General features: G+C 46.0%; 2 protein-coding genes and 1 long non-coding RNA gene across 3 annotated transcripts; all 3 read left to right on the plus strand.

Moving 5' to 3' along the window:
* Positions 1-1,341: 1,341 nt before the first annotated feature.
* Positions 1,342-3,676, plus strand: LOC118565894 (E3 ubiquitin-protein ligase TRIM47-like; the record flags this gene model as incomplete). The annotated part of the gene is made up of 4 exons (XM_036146953.1): positions 1,342-1,405; positions 2,682-3,270; positions 3,378-3,473; positions 3,548-3,676. Coding segments are annotated over exons 2-4 (804 nt in total), but the record flags the coding sequence as incomplete, so codon positions are not given.
* Positions 3,677-5,818: 2,142 nt separating this feature from the next.
* On the plus strand, positions 5,819-7,371 carry LOC118556530. Its single transcript, XR_004932683.1, has 3 exons — positions 5,819-5,899; positions 5,987-6,013; positions 6,094-7,371. It is a non-coding gene; the product is annotated as an uncharacterized LOC118556530 (long non-coding RNA).
* A 217-nt stretch (positions 7,372-7,588) lies between these two features.
* On the plus strand, positions 7,589-14,087 carry LOC118565896. The gene is made up of 5 exons (XM_036146955.1): positions 7,589-7,594; positions 8,566-8,850; positions 10,239-10,350; positions 13,601-13,875; positions 13,946-14,087. Exons 1-5 carry the CDS (start codon positions 7,589-7,591, stop codon positions 14,027-14,029), a joined length of 762 nt encoding a protein of 253 aa, XP_036002848.1. The 3' UTR covers positions 14,030-14,087.
* Positions 14,088-16,806: the final 2,719 nt, after the last annotated feature.

The following is a 16,806-nucleotide window of genomic DNA, read 5'->3' on the forward strand; positions in this document are numbered from 1 at the left end:
AAACGTTTTTAGCAGTGGAGGGCAAGTTGTGTAAAAGCAAAGGCTGAAATCAAGGTTACTACTAACAGCTTTTTTTCCCCAAAAAACATCAAAATCTTGTTTGTCTGCAAAAGTTTAACACGTTGTGCAAAACACGTGTGGAGAGACTTTGAAGGACTCCCACCTGTAGCACAAAAAGGGACGTTTTTTTTATATCTGTTCTTGGGTAATTGTTTTTTTTTTTTCATTTAAGAAAAATACTCATTAGGAAAATATACTCACTTGTCACTTTATTAGGTATACCTGCTTGTTTACACAAATATCAAATCTGAGAACTAGATGCGTTTAGGCAACCATACATGGTGAAGGCGATTTACTAAAGTTCAAATGGATTCAAGTCAAACCTTGGCTTGGTTGCTGGTGCCAGATTGGTTGGTATGAGTATTTCAGAAACTGCTGATTTACTAGGATGTTCAGTCAAAACATCTAACGGTAAGGAAATAATGATCTAAAGGAGGAGGCCAGTGGACAATTACTAGACTGATTCAAGGTGATAGAAAGCCAAGAGTAGCTTAAATAACTTGGTACAAGAAAGCTGTGGAGAAGGACGTCTTTCTAACGAACCGGGAAGCAGATGGGATACAGCGGCAGAAAACTACGCTTGATGCTGCTCCTGTCAGCTAAGAGAATTCACTCAGCTTAACCACAACAGGACTGGAATAGATAGGAAAGACACTGACAGGTCCATGGATGTGAGAACAGGACATTCTTATCACAGATGTACAGCCAACACATCTGCATCCATTAAGCTATCATCTTCGGTGAAATCAGCAAAATATACATGTTCTGAGGTCAGAGTGTGTTGGTTTACCTACGCATGACTGAAGTCATTTAAGTTTGGATACAACTTTTTTATTCTGTGTCAAATGAACAGTAAATAACACTTATGTTTTAGAAGATGTGCTAAGCTGATATTTTGCTATAACATGATCGTTTTAGATGTTTCCAGGCCTACGGTCGAGCTAACAGATGTCTGGAGTTGATATTTGGTGGAAGTCCCGTGTGAACTTAACTATTTTCCACTTGGTTTCATTTCACTTTTTGCATGCGTGACATGAAAAATAAAGTTCTGTTATGACTGTGTCGTCTGAAAACCTGTGTGATGTAAGAGACAAGTGTAAACCAATAAATGTCGTCCAAAACATTACCAGGATTGCGTATTTTTTTTTATTCTGACTTAAAAGCCAACTTTAAGTTTTGTTTCAGTGAAATGACGTGCCCTGACCACGCCCACTACGTGCCAGACGCTGGTCCTGCTTCTCAGGTTTTTTTCTGGATCTGTTTCCTTGAAGATGAGTTTTTTCCATCCTGCATGTGACAGACTGTTGAAAGATCTGGAATTCACTGCAGAACAGGCGATACTGGGGTGAGTTATCATTATTTGAGTGAGATATATATTTTGCTAGTTATAAAAAGCATTATCTACTGTGTTAAAAAAAACGGTGGTGCACTGTGGTGTCTTACCAGCTACATGTGGTCATGACTCATTGGGCGTGCCAGGGCTGGAAACCTGGTTTGGCTTCTAGGCAAATGAGATTCATTTAAGCCTTCCAAAGAAATGGGGAACTCAGGGCTCTATCTGAACTCTGAGCTCACTTTTTCACACATCAAAACTACAGCAAAAACAGGATTTTATCATTTAAACAAATTAGCCAATGTCCTCCCTCTTCTGTCTCAAGTCAACACTAAGACTCCACTACATGATTTTCTAGCCAATTACATTATTGCAATATCCTGCTTTCTGGGCTCAGTGAGAAAAACACGTCCAGGCTTTAGCTGCTACAGAACTCTGCTGCTCGTGTGCTGACTGAGTGCTGGAAGCAGGCTCATTTTGCTCGTTTTTGATTGTGAAGTCGTTTCTTTCGTCTTGGTTTTAATCCAGCAGAACCGTTTTTTTCTGGTTATCGCGCCACGCAACAAGAGCCGACCAAAGTTCAGGGGTTTCTTCCTCGCGCGTGATTTGTTGTGTGAGAGGAGAGGACAGCCTTCCCGGCCTTTCTACTAATACTGCTTTCTTTCCGCTCAGTTAGAGGCCTCTACATTTCAACCAACGTTTAAGCTGTTCTACGCTGGGTTTCACGATTAAAGCATGTGGAAATGAAGCTCCCGGGACGTTGTCATCTTCCAAAATGATTGGTATTGTGGTTTGCTGCCATTCTAGTTTGTGGTCAGCTTGTCCAAACATCTGGGAAGCCCGAGTTGTCTCCTCATGAATTAGATACAACATAATGGGGCCTCCTTCTTATATATGTTCCTTTTGTTCTGTTTGTTCAGAATTACCATATAAAAGCTTTTATTTAAATGACTGTGAAATGTATCTTTCATCCTCAAGTCAAACATAATGACCAGTCTTATCCTGGCCTTATCTCTTTATTTCACCTGTTGACCTAAGTTAGCCATGTATTGTTCTGGCTACCATTGTAATTGCTTAAAGGTACTGCAACTAGACCAATTATAAGCACACTGTGTTGATTTACTTGTTGTGTTTTACGTTTTATTTTTTGTGAAATACTTAGGAGCTCTGAGTTAGAATGGTCAATTTTTTTCTCACATATCTTACACTTAGATCTTATTAGTCATGCAACAGATGATGCACAACCCCTGACAAAGTGGCCTATAAGTAATTTTTTCCTCTTCAACAGAGATTGCATAATGTCAACTAACAGCATCCTCACTCCATTACCAGAGGAACATTTCCGATGTTTGATCTGTCTGGACCTCTTCACTGAACCGGTCACCACACCTTGTGGTCATACCTTCTGTGGGTCCTGCCTCAGCCAGCAGTGGAGCGACAGCGAGTTTTGTCAGTGTCCAAAGTGTAACAAAAGGTTCCTCATGAAGCCAGAGGTCTCCACAAATGAAGTCATAGCAGAAATGTCAGTCCAAATAAAGAGAAGGAAAACCGAGGCACTTGAAAGCAGCAACGCTCCGTGGCAGGTGAAGTGTGACGTGTGCACAGACGTTAGATTCAAGGCGTCCAGGTCGTGCCTGGTGTGTCTGGCGTCGTACTGCGACGGACACCTGGAGCCCCACCAGCGGGTTCCTGCCCTGATGAGACACAAGCTGGTGGAGCCCGTGGAGAACCTGGAGGAGAAGGTTTGTGCGAAGCACGCAAGGATCCTGGAGTTTTTCTGCAGGCGGGAACAGGTGTGCATCTGTCTGCTGTGCTGCGAAGGAGAACATAGAGAACACGAGACGGTGCCTGTGGAAGAGGAGGGGGCTCTGCAGAAAGTGAGGCTATCTTGTGCGCTCGGATGACACTATGCTGTCAAAATACTGAGCTTCAAAAGAGAAATGTGGCTGGATCACATTGACTGTCTTGTAACTGCTCATTTTAGGTAAACATTGAGTCCACCCAGGCAAAGATCAAACTGATGATTGATGAAAGAACGGAAAAGATGGAGGAATTTCAGAAATCCTCAGAAATCAGCAAAGTGAGTGTTTGGTTAAACGTTATTTTTGCAAAATGACACATATTTATGTGAATAACAAATGTATCTTTAAATAGGTGAAAGCTAATAACGAAATAGAGAATGCTGAGAAGCTGTTCGGTGATCTGATGGGTAGAGTACAAGAGATGCAAAGCAAACTGAAGGAAATAATGGATCAAATACTAAGGAAATCACAGGAAGAGGTCCTTGTGATGATTCAGGAGCTAGAAGAGGAGGTTTCAGCTCTACAGAGGAAACACTCACAGCTAGAGGAGCTTTCACAAAAAGAAGACCATCTTCAGCTTCTACAGGTTAGTCAGTCAATTAAGCTTTGTATATTTTAGTAACAGGTCAGTCTAAAGGAATATTTTGCTAAACCATGATTGTAGATTTTATGGGAGGCTTCTGGATCAAAGGGATTAAGGGGTCTTACATTAAATGCTCAGTTCTAGACCACAAAACTCTCCATTCAATTCAGTTTACTTTTATAGCACCAACTCACAACAAATGTTTTCTCATGACACCTTACAAGAAAACAGGTTGCATTCATTTCTAATGATACAGTTCAATAAATACATCTTACTTTAAAGGAATAGAACAATAATAACAGTTCCAATTCAACAACAGGTCCTGATCTTCTGCTCAATATAACACAAGTCAGTCAAATCAAAAGCTATCTATGTTAGAAAGCTCAGCCAATTTCAAGCCAACTGAGCAAATAAGGAGTAGAGATTATGTGTCACACTATCAGACAGCGGACAGATAATTACATCAAGTCACTAACATTGCAGCAACATACATATTATACGTAGACGCCCCAAGGACTGGCGCTGCCACAGCCAATTTGCGGCAGTGGCAGCTACCAGTGGCTCTTCTTGTGGCAGCGGCAGCTGATAGCGGCAATTCCGGTGGCACTTCCACTGGCATGCGACTGCCAAGAAGGTGTCACGGCTGTTGCTGCGTTCCTCTTGCTGTTTTTAGGCAAATGAAATGTTATAGATTCCTGTAAATCTATAACTACTTCCAAATAAACATGTTTTATTTATATTATTTCCAATAAACGCTTGAGGAACTTTCACCAGCCACTTGGTGTCACAAAGCTGGCAGTCCAGCTGCCGTCACTAGTGGCAGGTCCTCTGGCACCTTGTGGCAGCTGCAGTGGCATTCTGCTACCACAAGGTGTCACCAAGCCGGCAGGCCGCAATTCTATTGCTGTTTATGGGCAAACGGTTTGTCACTGGAGTTATTTAATGCCTGTTCTATATTTACTTTCGATTAATGATGTGCTGAATTGACATCATTTAATATTTTTTTTAAAACAATTTAACAATTTATATGGTGACTGTGTGAGTTGATTGACTTGTGATAAGAAAAACAAATGTGGTGCTATAAAAACATCACGTGAAAACAGGCTGGCACACTTTGGAGGTCCGTGGACACTGGGTGTCACGAACATGCCATGAGAGTGCCAGAGGATGCCAGGAGACTACCAAGATGTCAGACCAGCTGTGAAAGCCTTTAACACACAGCGGCTGTCGCTGTTTTTGTGGAAGTAATGCTCATTATTGGCCAACGGGATGTCAGGATAGTTATGAGCTAGTGACTGTTAATTAATAAGAACTTTCAATTGATGGTGTCAATATTGTTTTTGAATTAATAAAGAGTGTTAAACAGTGCCCCCCTTTTTCTTTTTGTAGGAGTCTTTGCATGTAGGGGTGGGAATGAGTGAATGTGACTGTGTATGTAGTTTTCTGTTTGTTTATTTGTCAGGTTGGGTTTGTACTGCCCCCTCTCCCGGGACATCTCAGGTCTCCACTAAGTGTGGAGCCCACTAAATCACTCTGCAATCTTAAATCACTTTCTCAAAGACGTCTCTAACAGACTTTGGGCAGACCATCAATATTCTGGCAAAACAACATGCATTCCAAATTCAGTCTGAAGGTGTCCTTAAAACCAAACAACTGCTGGTTGTCTTCTATTGCATCTTATTTTTCTTCTACTCACCCTACATGTTTGTAATCTATATGAAGGACATAGGCTTTAAAGAACACATCACGATGGGCAGCTAAGAAGAACAGCAAAAGGTTCTCCTCTGCATATTTTATTTTATATTTAGTCACGAGGCAACATAAAAAGAGCACTGATAAGAAGGTCTACTGGGCTTGAGAAATTATTCCATAACTGTCAGTAAAGGTCTGTGTGTCAGCCTTGTCTCCATCTTGTTGTGTCTTTTAGTCACTCACACCACATGTACTGTGCTTGCACCTATGAATGCTTCCAGACTTTGCAGGCTCTGAACACCATGTTAGTGACCAAGGACTGGTCCAGGACCAAGGTTTACCCAGACCTGTACATTCATACAATGAGGAGGGCCATGGAGAATCTTCTGAGAGGTTTTCAAACGAAACGAACAACACTGACAAACATTGGTAAGATTGATGTTGTTTTGACTTAACCCATAAATGTTTCTTTTGGAGACAAAAGTTATTAACTTTGTTTTGTTTTTCCCCATTTAGAATTGACCAGAATGAAAGATTACAAAGGTACTTTTGTTGTGTTACTTTTCAGTTATTCATAAGAGATGATAGTTATTTATTGGAAAATTCCATTTTTTTTTTTGTAGAATCTGTGACTTTTGATGAATCCACCGCTGGGACTGGCCTGATAATAACTGAATCTGGAAAACGTCTCAAGTATTCGAAGGCTGCAAAGTCACAGTCACCATCTTGTAAGAGGTTTGTTTTACCCATGGTTTTTGGGACAAACGGCTTCACCTCAGGTCGGCACTACTGGGAGGTCCAGGTGGGTCTGAGAAACGACTGGGACATCGGTGTTGCCCTGGAAACGGTTGATAGGTCAGATGATTTTGTGAAAAAAGACAGGGGATTCTTTTCTATAGTAAAATCTGGTTTTGATTACAAAGTTAATGATTCACCCCGAGAAGTTCTCCTTCTCAATCCCAGGCCAAGGCATGTGGGAGTGTATTTAGACTACGAGGCAGGCCGAGTATCATTCTTTGATGTGGCCGAAAAGTTGCATATTTATTCTTTTGAAAGAGAGCGTTTCTCAGGAAAACTCTTCCCATATTTTTATCTGTACAGTGGTGCAAAGAGGTCTGAGCCCTTGATTATCCGTACGATCTATGATCCAGAATACTACCGTACTCTCATTCACTCTCTAAATCAAGATAAAACAAACACTGAATAGAATAAATTCTCATAGGGTTGAACACCAATTGCAGTACCTTGCAAAAGTATTCGTCCCTCACAGGTCTGTACCTGTTTTTATTACATTCCAACCTGTAAATTTCTATAATTCAGGTGTTGGTGTTGGACTTTTTGTTGAAAAGATTGAAATAAACAAACAAAAACATGGTACAGGCAGGATAGAGCCCAGGGTTAGCAGGAGACAGACTGCATTCACAGCAGGCTTCACACAGCGGGAGATGAGGGGCTGAATATACTGAAGATGGAATCTGCAAAACAGACGAGGGTCAGCGAATGACATCAACCCTGTTTGGAGGGTCTGTCAGTACCCGATCTGTACCAGAAGCAGGATCCGTAATGTCGGCTCTTCTGCACATGTGTAAACAGAATAACTTCCGAAAAGGGAATTCATTCTTGTTCTTGCTTTTTTCTTCTTTTATCGTATTTTTGGTGGGATATTTATTGATGTATTTCATAGTAATTCTGTGAATATTGCATGATTTAAAGGGAATAACCAAAATAAAGAAAAAAATGGACACTTTAACTGCTCTGAGCATGTGCAAGGACACACAGAGCAAACATTTTTATTCATCTGAATATTTCTTTTTCTCTGAACCTAACTGTGCACTTCAGCAGTGTTGATTAAAGAATGGATCTGTTTGCAGTCTTTTGTCTACTGTAGTGATGTTTTTGTAAGAAATAAACGATGTGGCTTCCATTACAAGCTCTTCTCTTGTCTGTGTTGGGTCCAGCTGTGCAATGATGGCATAATTTTTTTTTTTTTTTTTTTTTTGCCACCATGATATTATTCTGCCTTGGATGAAGAGGAGATTGTTGTTTTCTTGTACAAACCGATTGAAAACATGTATTGCTGAAATAGCTGCTGGGGGAAGAGCTCAGATGCAGATGCTCATGGAGGTTAGACAGAACCCAAAACCTTTCATTCATCACCATCCAACATTTCATTTGAAGCACCACAGCTCCACCTTCACTATTGCTTTGAACTGCATCCCCTTTAAATCCTCAAAACTACCTGGCATCTCTGCCATTTTATCCCCCATCTCCATCCTGAGGGGAGGTTTTACCAAGCACAAGATGATGGAGCCAAAATGGACAGGACAGGTGGATGATAGGAGGATAGGATGTGTCTGCAGGACACACATCTGCTGGAGCTCTTCTGTGACAGCAACCAGGAGTCTCAAACTCCATACTCAGGTCTCTAGGGCCAGTGTCCTAACTTTTAAATGCCTTTTTGGACAAACTCACCTGACACCAATGGGATCATTAAATCCTTAGCAAGCAACAACATTCTAGATAATTTTACTTTTGACGTAATCATCCGATTTAAGTGACCTGATCAGCATCATATTTCATTGTATCATTTATAAAATTGTAAAGGTATTACAGATCTCAGCACTGTTGTTGACAGGCAAATGTAACCATTTATCTTTCACTGCTCTTTCACTGCTACTCCATTTTTATAGTTATATTGCATACCATATAACCTGCATTCACACCCCATGCTTTGCCACCAGGCAGAGTGAAGCTGGACTACCCACCTCTGCTTAGTAAAAAAAAAGCCTAAAGCCTAAAGACCCTAATACAGTATGTGCTTTGAACTGAACTGTGATACATATCCAGTGAAGTGGAAAAATGTTAGCAGGTGGTTCTGTTGTTTCTAAAAGGACAGTCTGCATTTAGCAGTGACTCATGGTGTCAGGACCCTGCGGGAAGCGTCGTGCAGTTTTCTGCCGGCCCCGCATGATCTGCTTTCCCCACAGGTGGCTGGAGTTGACAGGTGGGCGTGGTACACACCTGCGGCTCGTTCAGCAGCGCGGAGCTGCACTATAAAGACAGCACTTGGACTGCTGGACGATGCCAGAGTGTAGCCAAGTATTGGTCACCCCTTCATCCCGATTGTTCCTCGCTCCTCCGCGAACTCTGTCTCCGGTGCCCATTCGGCTCCAACGAGTCAATCAGTGGACACCTACGAAACCGCTCTGGTTACTCCAGCTTTCCTCAAGCCACCCATCCATCCACCTGCTGCTCGGGCCCCGCACGGATCCCTCCTGACCGCCCGCCTGTCTCTCCACCACCATCTGCCACCTAGGAGGGTCACTGATCGGGTCCGTCTCTCCGCTCCACTCCCCCCGGCTAGATCGCGGCGCTCGGCGGTAAGCGGAAACAAAGTAACACCATTCCCGTTGCTCCGTGAGCTGATCTAACTTTCTCCTTTGTCCGCAGACTGCCCGAGCCCGGCTGTACTTTCTTTCCCTGGCTGCGAGAACCATAAATCGCCTGAGATCGGCTCGTGCTCCCCTGCTTTAAAATAAATATCTGAAACTGCTCCGCGCCTCTTGAGTATATTCTGCATGTGGTTTAGACACGTCAAAACCATGACAGATTTACACTCTGGCCAGACAAACCCCGCTGATATACTCGAGAGGACGCTTGCTATCCATCAGGAGCAGCTGCAAAACCTTGGTTTTGCTGTAAATTCCACCCAGGATCAGCTGAAGGGGCTCGCAGGGCAGATCGGTCAACTGACTGACGCGCTGCGCGCCGCCGCACTGAAACCTCCCTCCGCGTCGCCTCCCTCTACATCGGGGCCCACGCCCCCCGAACCGCCTTCAGCTGTTGGCGCAACCTCCTCTCCCGGGCCGGAGAAGTTCTCTGGAGATAGCGGAGATTGTGGGGGTTTTTTGTTTCAATGCTCTCTAGTTTTTAATAATTCCCCGAGAGCGTTTAATCAAGACGAGACTAAGATCTCCTACATTTTGCGCCTGTTAACAGGGAGGGCCTTAAGATGGGCTGAGGCCCGTTTTCCCAATTGTCAAGACTTCAATTGTTCCTTTCAAGAGTTCCTACAGGAATTCAAGATGGTCTTTTCAGTCGAATCTGACCCTGTACAACAGTCCCGCCAGCTGCTGGCAGTCAGACAACGCGGTCGCCGCACCTCCGACTTCGCAGTGGAGTTCCGCACCTTAGCTGCCGCCGCCGGCTGGGAACAGCGAGCGCTCAAGACGGTCTTCTTTAATGCGCTAGACGAATCCCTTAAGGATGAGCTAGCCCGTCTAGAGGAGCCTGACTCTTTAAATAAATTGATTGAACTCACCATCCGTCTCGATGACCGTCTTAGAAGTAGGGGCCGGGGCAGGTCTGAGAGATCCCCGCGGCTGTCGGCTCCTCTCCCTCCCAAGCGCATTCCTCCCAGGCCGGCTGCCGCCTCACCACCTCCACCTGAACCTATGCAGATAGGCCGGGTGCGTTTAACACCAGAAGAGAGGCAGCAACGCATGGAAGCTAGGCAGTGTATCTATTGTGCCTCACCTGACCATTTCATCCGTGCCTGCCCTGAGCTGTCAAAAGACCGGGTCCGTCGGCTGTAGTGGAGAAGCCGGCGGACCACAAGCTTTCGTCTCCCGCGCCTCCACATCTTCCTGCGTCCCCACGTTTCTGTCTGCGAGCAATAATTCCCACGGCTCATGACAGAGTAAGTTTCGCTGCTCTAGTTGATTCGGGCTGCGATTTTAACCTAATCGATGGTTCTCTTGTGCAGCAGATCGGCATCGAAACTGTGCCACTGCCTACGCCCCTTCAGGTGTCCGCCCTGGATGGTGGCAACCTCCCGCAAATTACCCACCAGACCGAGCCCCTGGAGGTCATCATTTCAGGTAACCACCGCGAACGTGTCTCATTTTTTGTTTTTCCAGTAAAACACGCTCCGTTAGTCCTCGGATACTCGTGGCTAAGAGAACACAACCCACACATTAATTGGGCCGAGCAGCGGGTCGAGTCCTGGTCAGCTACCTGTCACTCACGCTGTTTACTTTCCGCGTTTCCCTCACATCCTCCATCGGAGGTTGCCGCATCTGGTGAGTCCTCGGTGGATCTTGGTCTTGTCCCCGAGATGTATCACGATCTATGGCAGGTGTTTAGTAAAAGTAAGGCCAGTTCTTTACCCCCGCACCGTCCGTACGACTGCGCCATCGACCTGCTGCCCGGCGCTCCGCTGCCCTCAAGCCGCCTATATAACATCTCCCGGGCCGAGCGCCAGGCGCTGGAGAAATATATCAGCGAGTCTCTCGCTGCGGGTCCGATCCGTCCCTCCTCCTCGCCGTTAGGGGCGGGGTTCTTTTTTGTGGGCAAGAAGGACGGGTCTCTTCGCCCATGCATTGATTATCGCGGGCTCAACCAAATCACCGTTAAAAACAAATACCCCCTGCCGCTCCTTTCCTCCGCGCTTGAACCTGTCCAAAATGCCACCGTATTCACAAAGTTAGACCTGCGTAACGCGTATCACTTAGTACGGATCCGCCGGGGGGATGAGTGGAAGACGGCTTTTAAGACCCCACTGGGCCATTTCGAATACATGGTGATGCCTTTTGGGCTCTGTAACGCTCCGTCAGTCTTTCAAGCCCTCGTCAATGACGTCCTCCGAGATTTTCTCAACATATTCGTTTTTGTCTATCTGGATGACATCCTGATTTATTCCCAGAGTCCCACCGAGCATTATCACCATGTTCGTTTAGTGCTCCAACGCCTCCTCAAAAACTGCTTATTTGTCAAAGCGGAAAAATGTGAATTCCATAAACCCTCTGTAACCTTCCTAGGTCTAATTTTAGAGGGTGGGCGGGTTCGATCAGACCCTGAGAAGATCAAGGCGGTCCTCACCTGGCCCGTTCCTGAGACGCGGAAGCAACTCCAGCGCTTCCTAGGTTTTGCAAACTTCTACCGCCGTTTCATTAGGAATTACAGCCAGATCGCCGCCCCCCTACACGCTCTAACGTCCCCCAAGACCCCATTTGTGTGGAACACTGAAGCCAATGCAGCCTTCGAGGACTTAAGAAATCGCTTCTCCCAAGCACCTGTTCTCAAGCATCCTGACCCGCTGAAACAGTTTATCCTGGAGATCGATGCCTCAGACACGGGGGTTGGCGCTGTACTCTCCCAGCAATCCGATGATGACCAAAGGCTCCATCCCTGCGCTTTTTTTTCCCGTCGCCTGACCCCTCCTGAACGCAACTATGATGTTGGGGATCGTGAGTTGCTAGCTATTAAACTCGCGCTGGAAGAGTGGCGTCACTGGCTAGAGGGGTCCGAGCAGCCCGTCATCATTTGGACTGGTCATAAAAACTTGGCTTATTTACAGTCCGCCAAACGTCTAAACCCTCGGCAAGCCCGCTGGTCACTGTTCTTTTCCCGTTTTAACCTGTCCATAACATACCGCCCCGGTTCCAAGAACCTGAAGCCCGACGCCCTTTCTCGCCTCTACTCCCCACACAACTCCGATCCTGAACCAGCTCCTATCTTACCCCCCACCTGCACCGTTGGCTCGTTACGTTGGGAAATAGAAGAAGTCATCACCCGAGCTCAACAGAATGAACCTGATCCAGGCAACGGTCCTGCCAATCGAGTTTATGTGCCCCGCGCTGCACGCGCTCAAGTGATTCACTGGAGCCACGCCTCCAAATTCTCCGCTCACCCAGGCACCCACCGAACTCTCTCCCACATCTCCCGGCGATTCTGGTGGCCTTCTATGGCTAAGGACATCCAGGAATATGTCCTCGCTTGCCCCGTCTGTGCCAAGAATAAACCATCAAACCGACCCCCTTTGGGTCTCCTACGTCCACTACCGATCCCCAAACGGCCCTGGTCCCACATAGCCCTTGATTTTGTTACCGGTCTCCCACTCTCTCAGGGGATGACGACAATCTTAACCATAGTCGACCGGTTCTCGAAAGCCTGTCATTTAGTTCCCCTCCGCAAGCTCCCATCCGCTCTACAGACTGCTCAGCTCCTGGTTAAGCACGTTTTCCGTCTGCATGGGATCCCACAGGACATCCTGTCCAATCGAGGTCCCCAGTTCACCTCCCGAGTCTGGAGGGAATTTGCCTCCGCTCTGGGAGCTCGGTGTTCTCTCTCTTCTGGGTACCACCCCCAGACTAATGGTCAGACGGAGCGGCTTAACCAGGAGCTCGAGTCAGCCCTCCGGTGTCTCACTTCCACTAACCCATCTGACTGGAGTAAATTCCTCCCGTGGGTGGAGTATGCTCATAATACTCATACCTCCACCGCAACTGGTTTTTCCCCCTTTGAAGTATCCCTCGGATATCAGCCCCCCCTTCTTCCCACGGACGAACAACAGATCTCCGTCTCTTCTGTGGAGAACCAGATCCGCCGCTGTAGGCGGATCTGGACAGAAACCATCCAGGCTCTCCACAGAACTGTCGAGCAGAACCGCTGGTTTGCAGACCAGAGGCGAGTACCTGCCCCTCGCTATCGTCCCGGTCAGCAGGTCTGGCTGCTCTCACGGGATCTTCCTACCAGGGGCGCTCCACGTAAATTGGCTCCCCGTCACTCCGGCCCCTTTACTGTAGACTCTGTTATCAGCCCCTCTGCTGTCCGTCTTCGCCTTCCCCTGCACTCCAGAATCCACCCTACTTTCCATGTTTCACAAGTTAAGCCCGTGCTGTCCAGCCCTCTGTGCCCTCCGGCCGAACCCCCTCCACCCGCCCAGGATCACCAGGGTCGCCGTGTCCACCGGATCGTGGACTCACGTCGGCGTGGGAGGGGGTGGCAGTACCTTGTTGACTGGGCGGACCGCGGTCCGGAGGACCGCTCGTGGGTGCCAGGGTCCGCCATTCCGGATCCTGCTTTGATTGATTCCTTTCTGGCCTCCCGTCCCTCCACATCTGCCTCGGGGTCGCCGGGTGGCGACCGTTGAGGGGGGGGGTGGTGTCAGGACCCTGCGGGAAGCGTCGTGCAGTTTTCTGCCGGCCCCGCATGATCTGCTTTCCCCACAGGTGGCTGGAGTTGACAGGTGGGCGTGGTACACACCTGCGGCTCGTTCAGCAGCGCGGAGCTGCACTATAAAGACAGCACTTGGACTGCTGGACGATGCCAGAGTGTAGCCAAGTATTGGTCACCCCTTCATCCCGATTGTTCCTCGCTCCTCCGCGAACTCTGTCTCCGGTGCCCATTCGGCTCCAACGAGTCAATCAGTGGACACCTACGAAACCGCTCTGGTTACTCCAGCTTTCCTCAAGCCACCCATCCATCCACCTGCTGCTCGGGCCTCGCACGGATCCCTCCTGACCGCCCGCCTGTCTCTCCACCACCATCTGCCACCTAGGAGGGTCGCTGATCGGGTCCGTCTCTCCGCTCCACTCCCCCCGGCTAGATCGCGGCGCTCGGCGGTAAGCGGAAACAAAGTAACACCATTCCCGTTGCTCCGTGAGCTGATCTAACTTTCTCCTTTGTCCGCAGACCGCCCGAGCCCGGCTGTACTTTCTTTCCCTGGCTGCGAGAACCATAAATCGCCTGAGATCGGCTCGTGCTCCCCTGCTTTAAAATAAATATCTGAAACTGCTCCGCGCCTCTTGAGTATATTCTGCATGTGGTTTAGACACGTCAAAACCATGACACATGGCAGATTACTTATCACTTTTTCCACCTGGGAGAACTGTGAGCTGATATAAGAATACATATCTAAAAAAGAAATGCCGTAATAGAATATTCTTTATTGTCGCACAATTGGAGAAATAAACCGAGTCAGTTGCTAATCAAGCAGACAGATGAAAGGTTGAGATTTCAGGAGGGTGGCAGTCAAACCCAGCATTCCATTTTTTTTTAGGGGGGCACACTTTAAATAATGTTTTATTACACACACACACACACATATATATATATATATATATATATATATATATATATATATATATATATATATATATATATATATATATATATATATATATGCCTCAGGCTGAACAGTGGCTCTGTGACTACTGTAACAAACAAACAAATAGCAATGGTGTAGTCAGTTTTGTCAAATTAGGCAGGCTTCCAACCAATTAGGCTTTTGAACACATTGAGATGGAACAAAAATGGCTTATGGGCAGGTTGTAAAAAATTTGGGAAGCTTTTCACAACATTTGTTGGGTTTTTAGAAAGAATTACTAACAAAATATATCAAAATAGTCTTCAAGGTCGGACAGGAAACCAAAACATTTTAATAAAATGCCATCTCCTTCAACTCATACTGGTCAATTTATTTTTTAAATAAGTTGAATCTGTCGATCTGACATCATCAATGAATAGTAGTTATGATGAATAATATTGATTGTTATAATAAAACAAGAAAAGAACAATGGTTAATCAAGTGTTTGGTCAGTGTAAACGCCCAAGGGGGGTTGAGTTCTACTTATCAACTTAAAAATATTTCATGACTGCCTGTAAGAGAAATGTTTGATTGACCTATACTGAGATAAATTAAGTTTGTATTAAGGTAGATTTACAACTCATATTGGGAAGCTATTTCTATATTTATTTGCGGTTGATATATCATGATTGTTAAAGAGATCTTGTGTGTTATTTGGTTGTCTGATTGCATATTTTGTTCGGAGCCCGTATGCACAGTTTTTTTCTTTGCTTCAGCGCAGTTGTGTGCTAATGGCATGTTCTTTTGTGTTTAATAGTTTTGTGCTTTTAATGTGAGAGAGTTTGAGATTTAGACTTGTTTTTTTCTTTTAAGTTGGGCAGGTTTTATGCTGGGTTTCGGTTACTGGAAACTATCAGTGAGATAACCTGTAGTGCTGTGTCTGGACTCAAAGTCCAGCATAAGCTACACGCTAATAAACATGAGCGCTGGTGTCAGGCTGAACACTGACTGAAGTAACAATTCTGACTAGAACAGGTTCTGTAATTATAGCAGCTATGAGAACAAGGACCAGAACAAAGCAGAGTTCCCTTCTGCCTGCAAGTAACTCAAGTCTCTTCAGTTTGGTAGTATTTCTGCTTAGTTCTGCTCCTGGTGCTCCTAGCTGTCCTAGCTAATCCTTCTAGCGTGAATGTTTACTCCAGTTTAGACTTCAGTGCTGACATTTCAAACAGAAATGAATAGCGCTGCTTCCAGCTCGCTCTTGTTTGCTTCGTTGTCACTTCTTGTAATTGTTTGGTAATCAGACCAAATTTCCATCCCGCTCTACAGACACCAACGGTGACCACAGCCGAACACCGCGGCAGCGACTGAAGGCTATGACTCAGTGTCCCGCCCCACTCCTGCTGCGATTGGCTAGCATGTTGATTTGATTGGTTAAATTGTATGATTGACACATCAAAGATAGTACTAATCGGATAATGGCCACTCCGAGGTATAAAAAAGAAAGAAGAAAAAGACAGCTTCCAGTCCAGGGCGGGCACGGCTGGCTCACATCGCGGGCATGCCCCCCCAATGCTCGCCCATGCCGCCGGGTCTGGTGGCGGTGAGGTCGTCCTAATGAGTCAAGGAGTCCAAGAAGGCAGCCTTGAGGTCGTCCCAATGAAGCAAGGAGTACAGGAGGGCATCTGTGTGGTGTTGGTCTGGAGACCATCGGGGCAGAAACCCTCAAAGCTGCAGGCTGGAATCACGATGCACTAGGCTGACGCCAAGATGCTTGGGGTTGGAACCAAGATGCTGCGGACTTCTACCTATCTTGACTTGAGCATCAATTAAATTTAACATAAAAGGTTTTGCTAATGACTATTTGTCCACATTTCAACTTCCCGGAAAATGTTTTGTCTGATAAATTCATGCAATCGCTCAGAAATTTACGTCATCTGTATAGTAGCTGCTGTTTTTGCTATGCTCAAACATTTAAATCTCATCAGATGCAATGGTAAATGGTAAATGGCTTGTACTTGTATAGCGCTTTAAATAGTCTTGACGACCTCCAAAGCGCTTCACACTACAGTCAGTCATTCACCCATTCACACACACATTCACACCCTGACGGTGGTGAGCTATGTTAGTAGCTACAGCTGCCCTGGGGCAGACTGACAGAGGCGAGGCTGCCATACACCGGTGCCACCGGGCCCTCTGACCACCGCCATGCAATGGACTATTTGCACACTCCTAACTTCTCAGGAACTGTTGTAAGTGCATTCAACTTGAAAGTTCTGTCATGTTTTGTGTCTCTGTTATGTATGAATTACAGCTACAACAATGACAACAAAGAGTCTTGATTGTATATGGTGGGTGGCTATATGTAGCTTTAAAGTGGCTTAAAGGTTTTATTTAATCAGGAATACAATAGAGGTTAATTTGCCATCACTGCATTTAATGATGACAGAAAATGAAAGAAATATAG

This window comes from Fundulus heteroclitus, chromosome 14, assembly GCF_011125445.2.
Source record: "Fundulus heteroclitus isolate FHET01 chromosome 14, MU-UCD_Fhet_4.1, whole genome shotgun sequence".
NCBI classification, from domain to species: Eukaryota; Metazoa; Chordata; class Actinopteri; order Cyprinodontiformes; family Fundulidae; genus Fundulus; species Fundulus heteroclitus.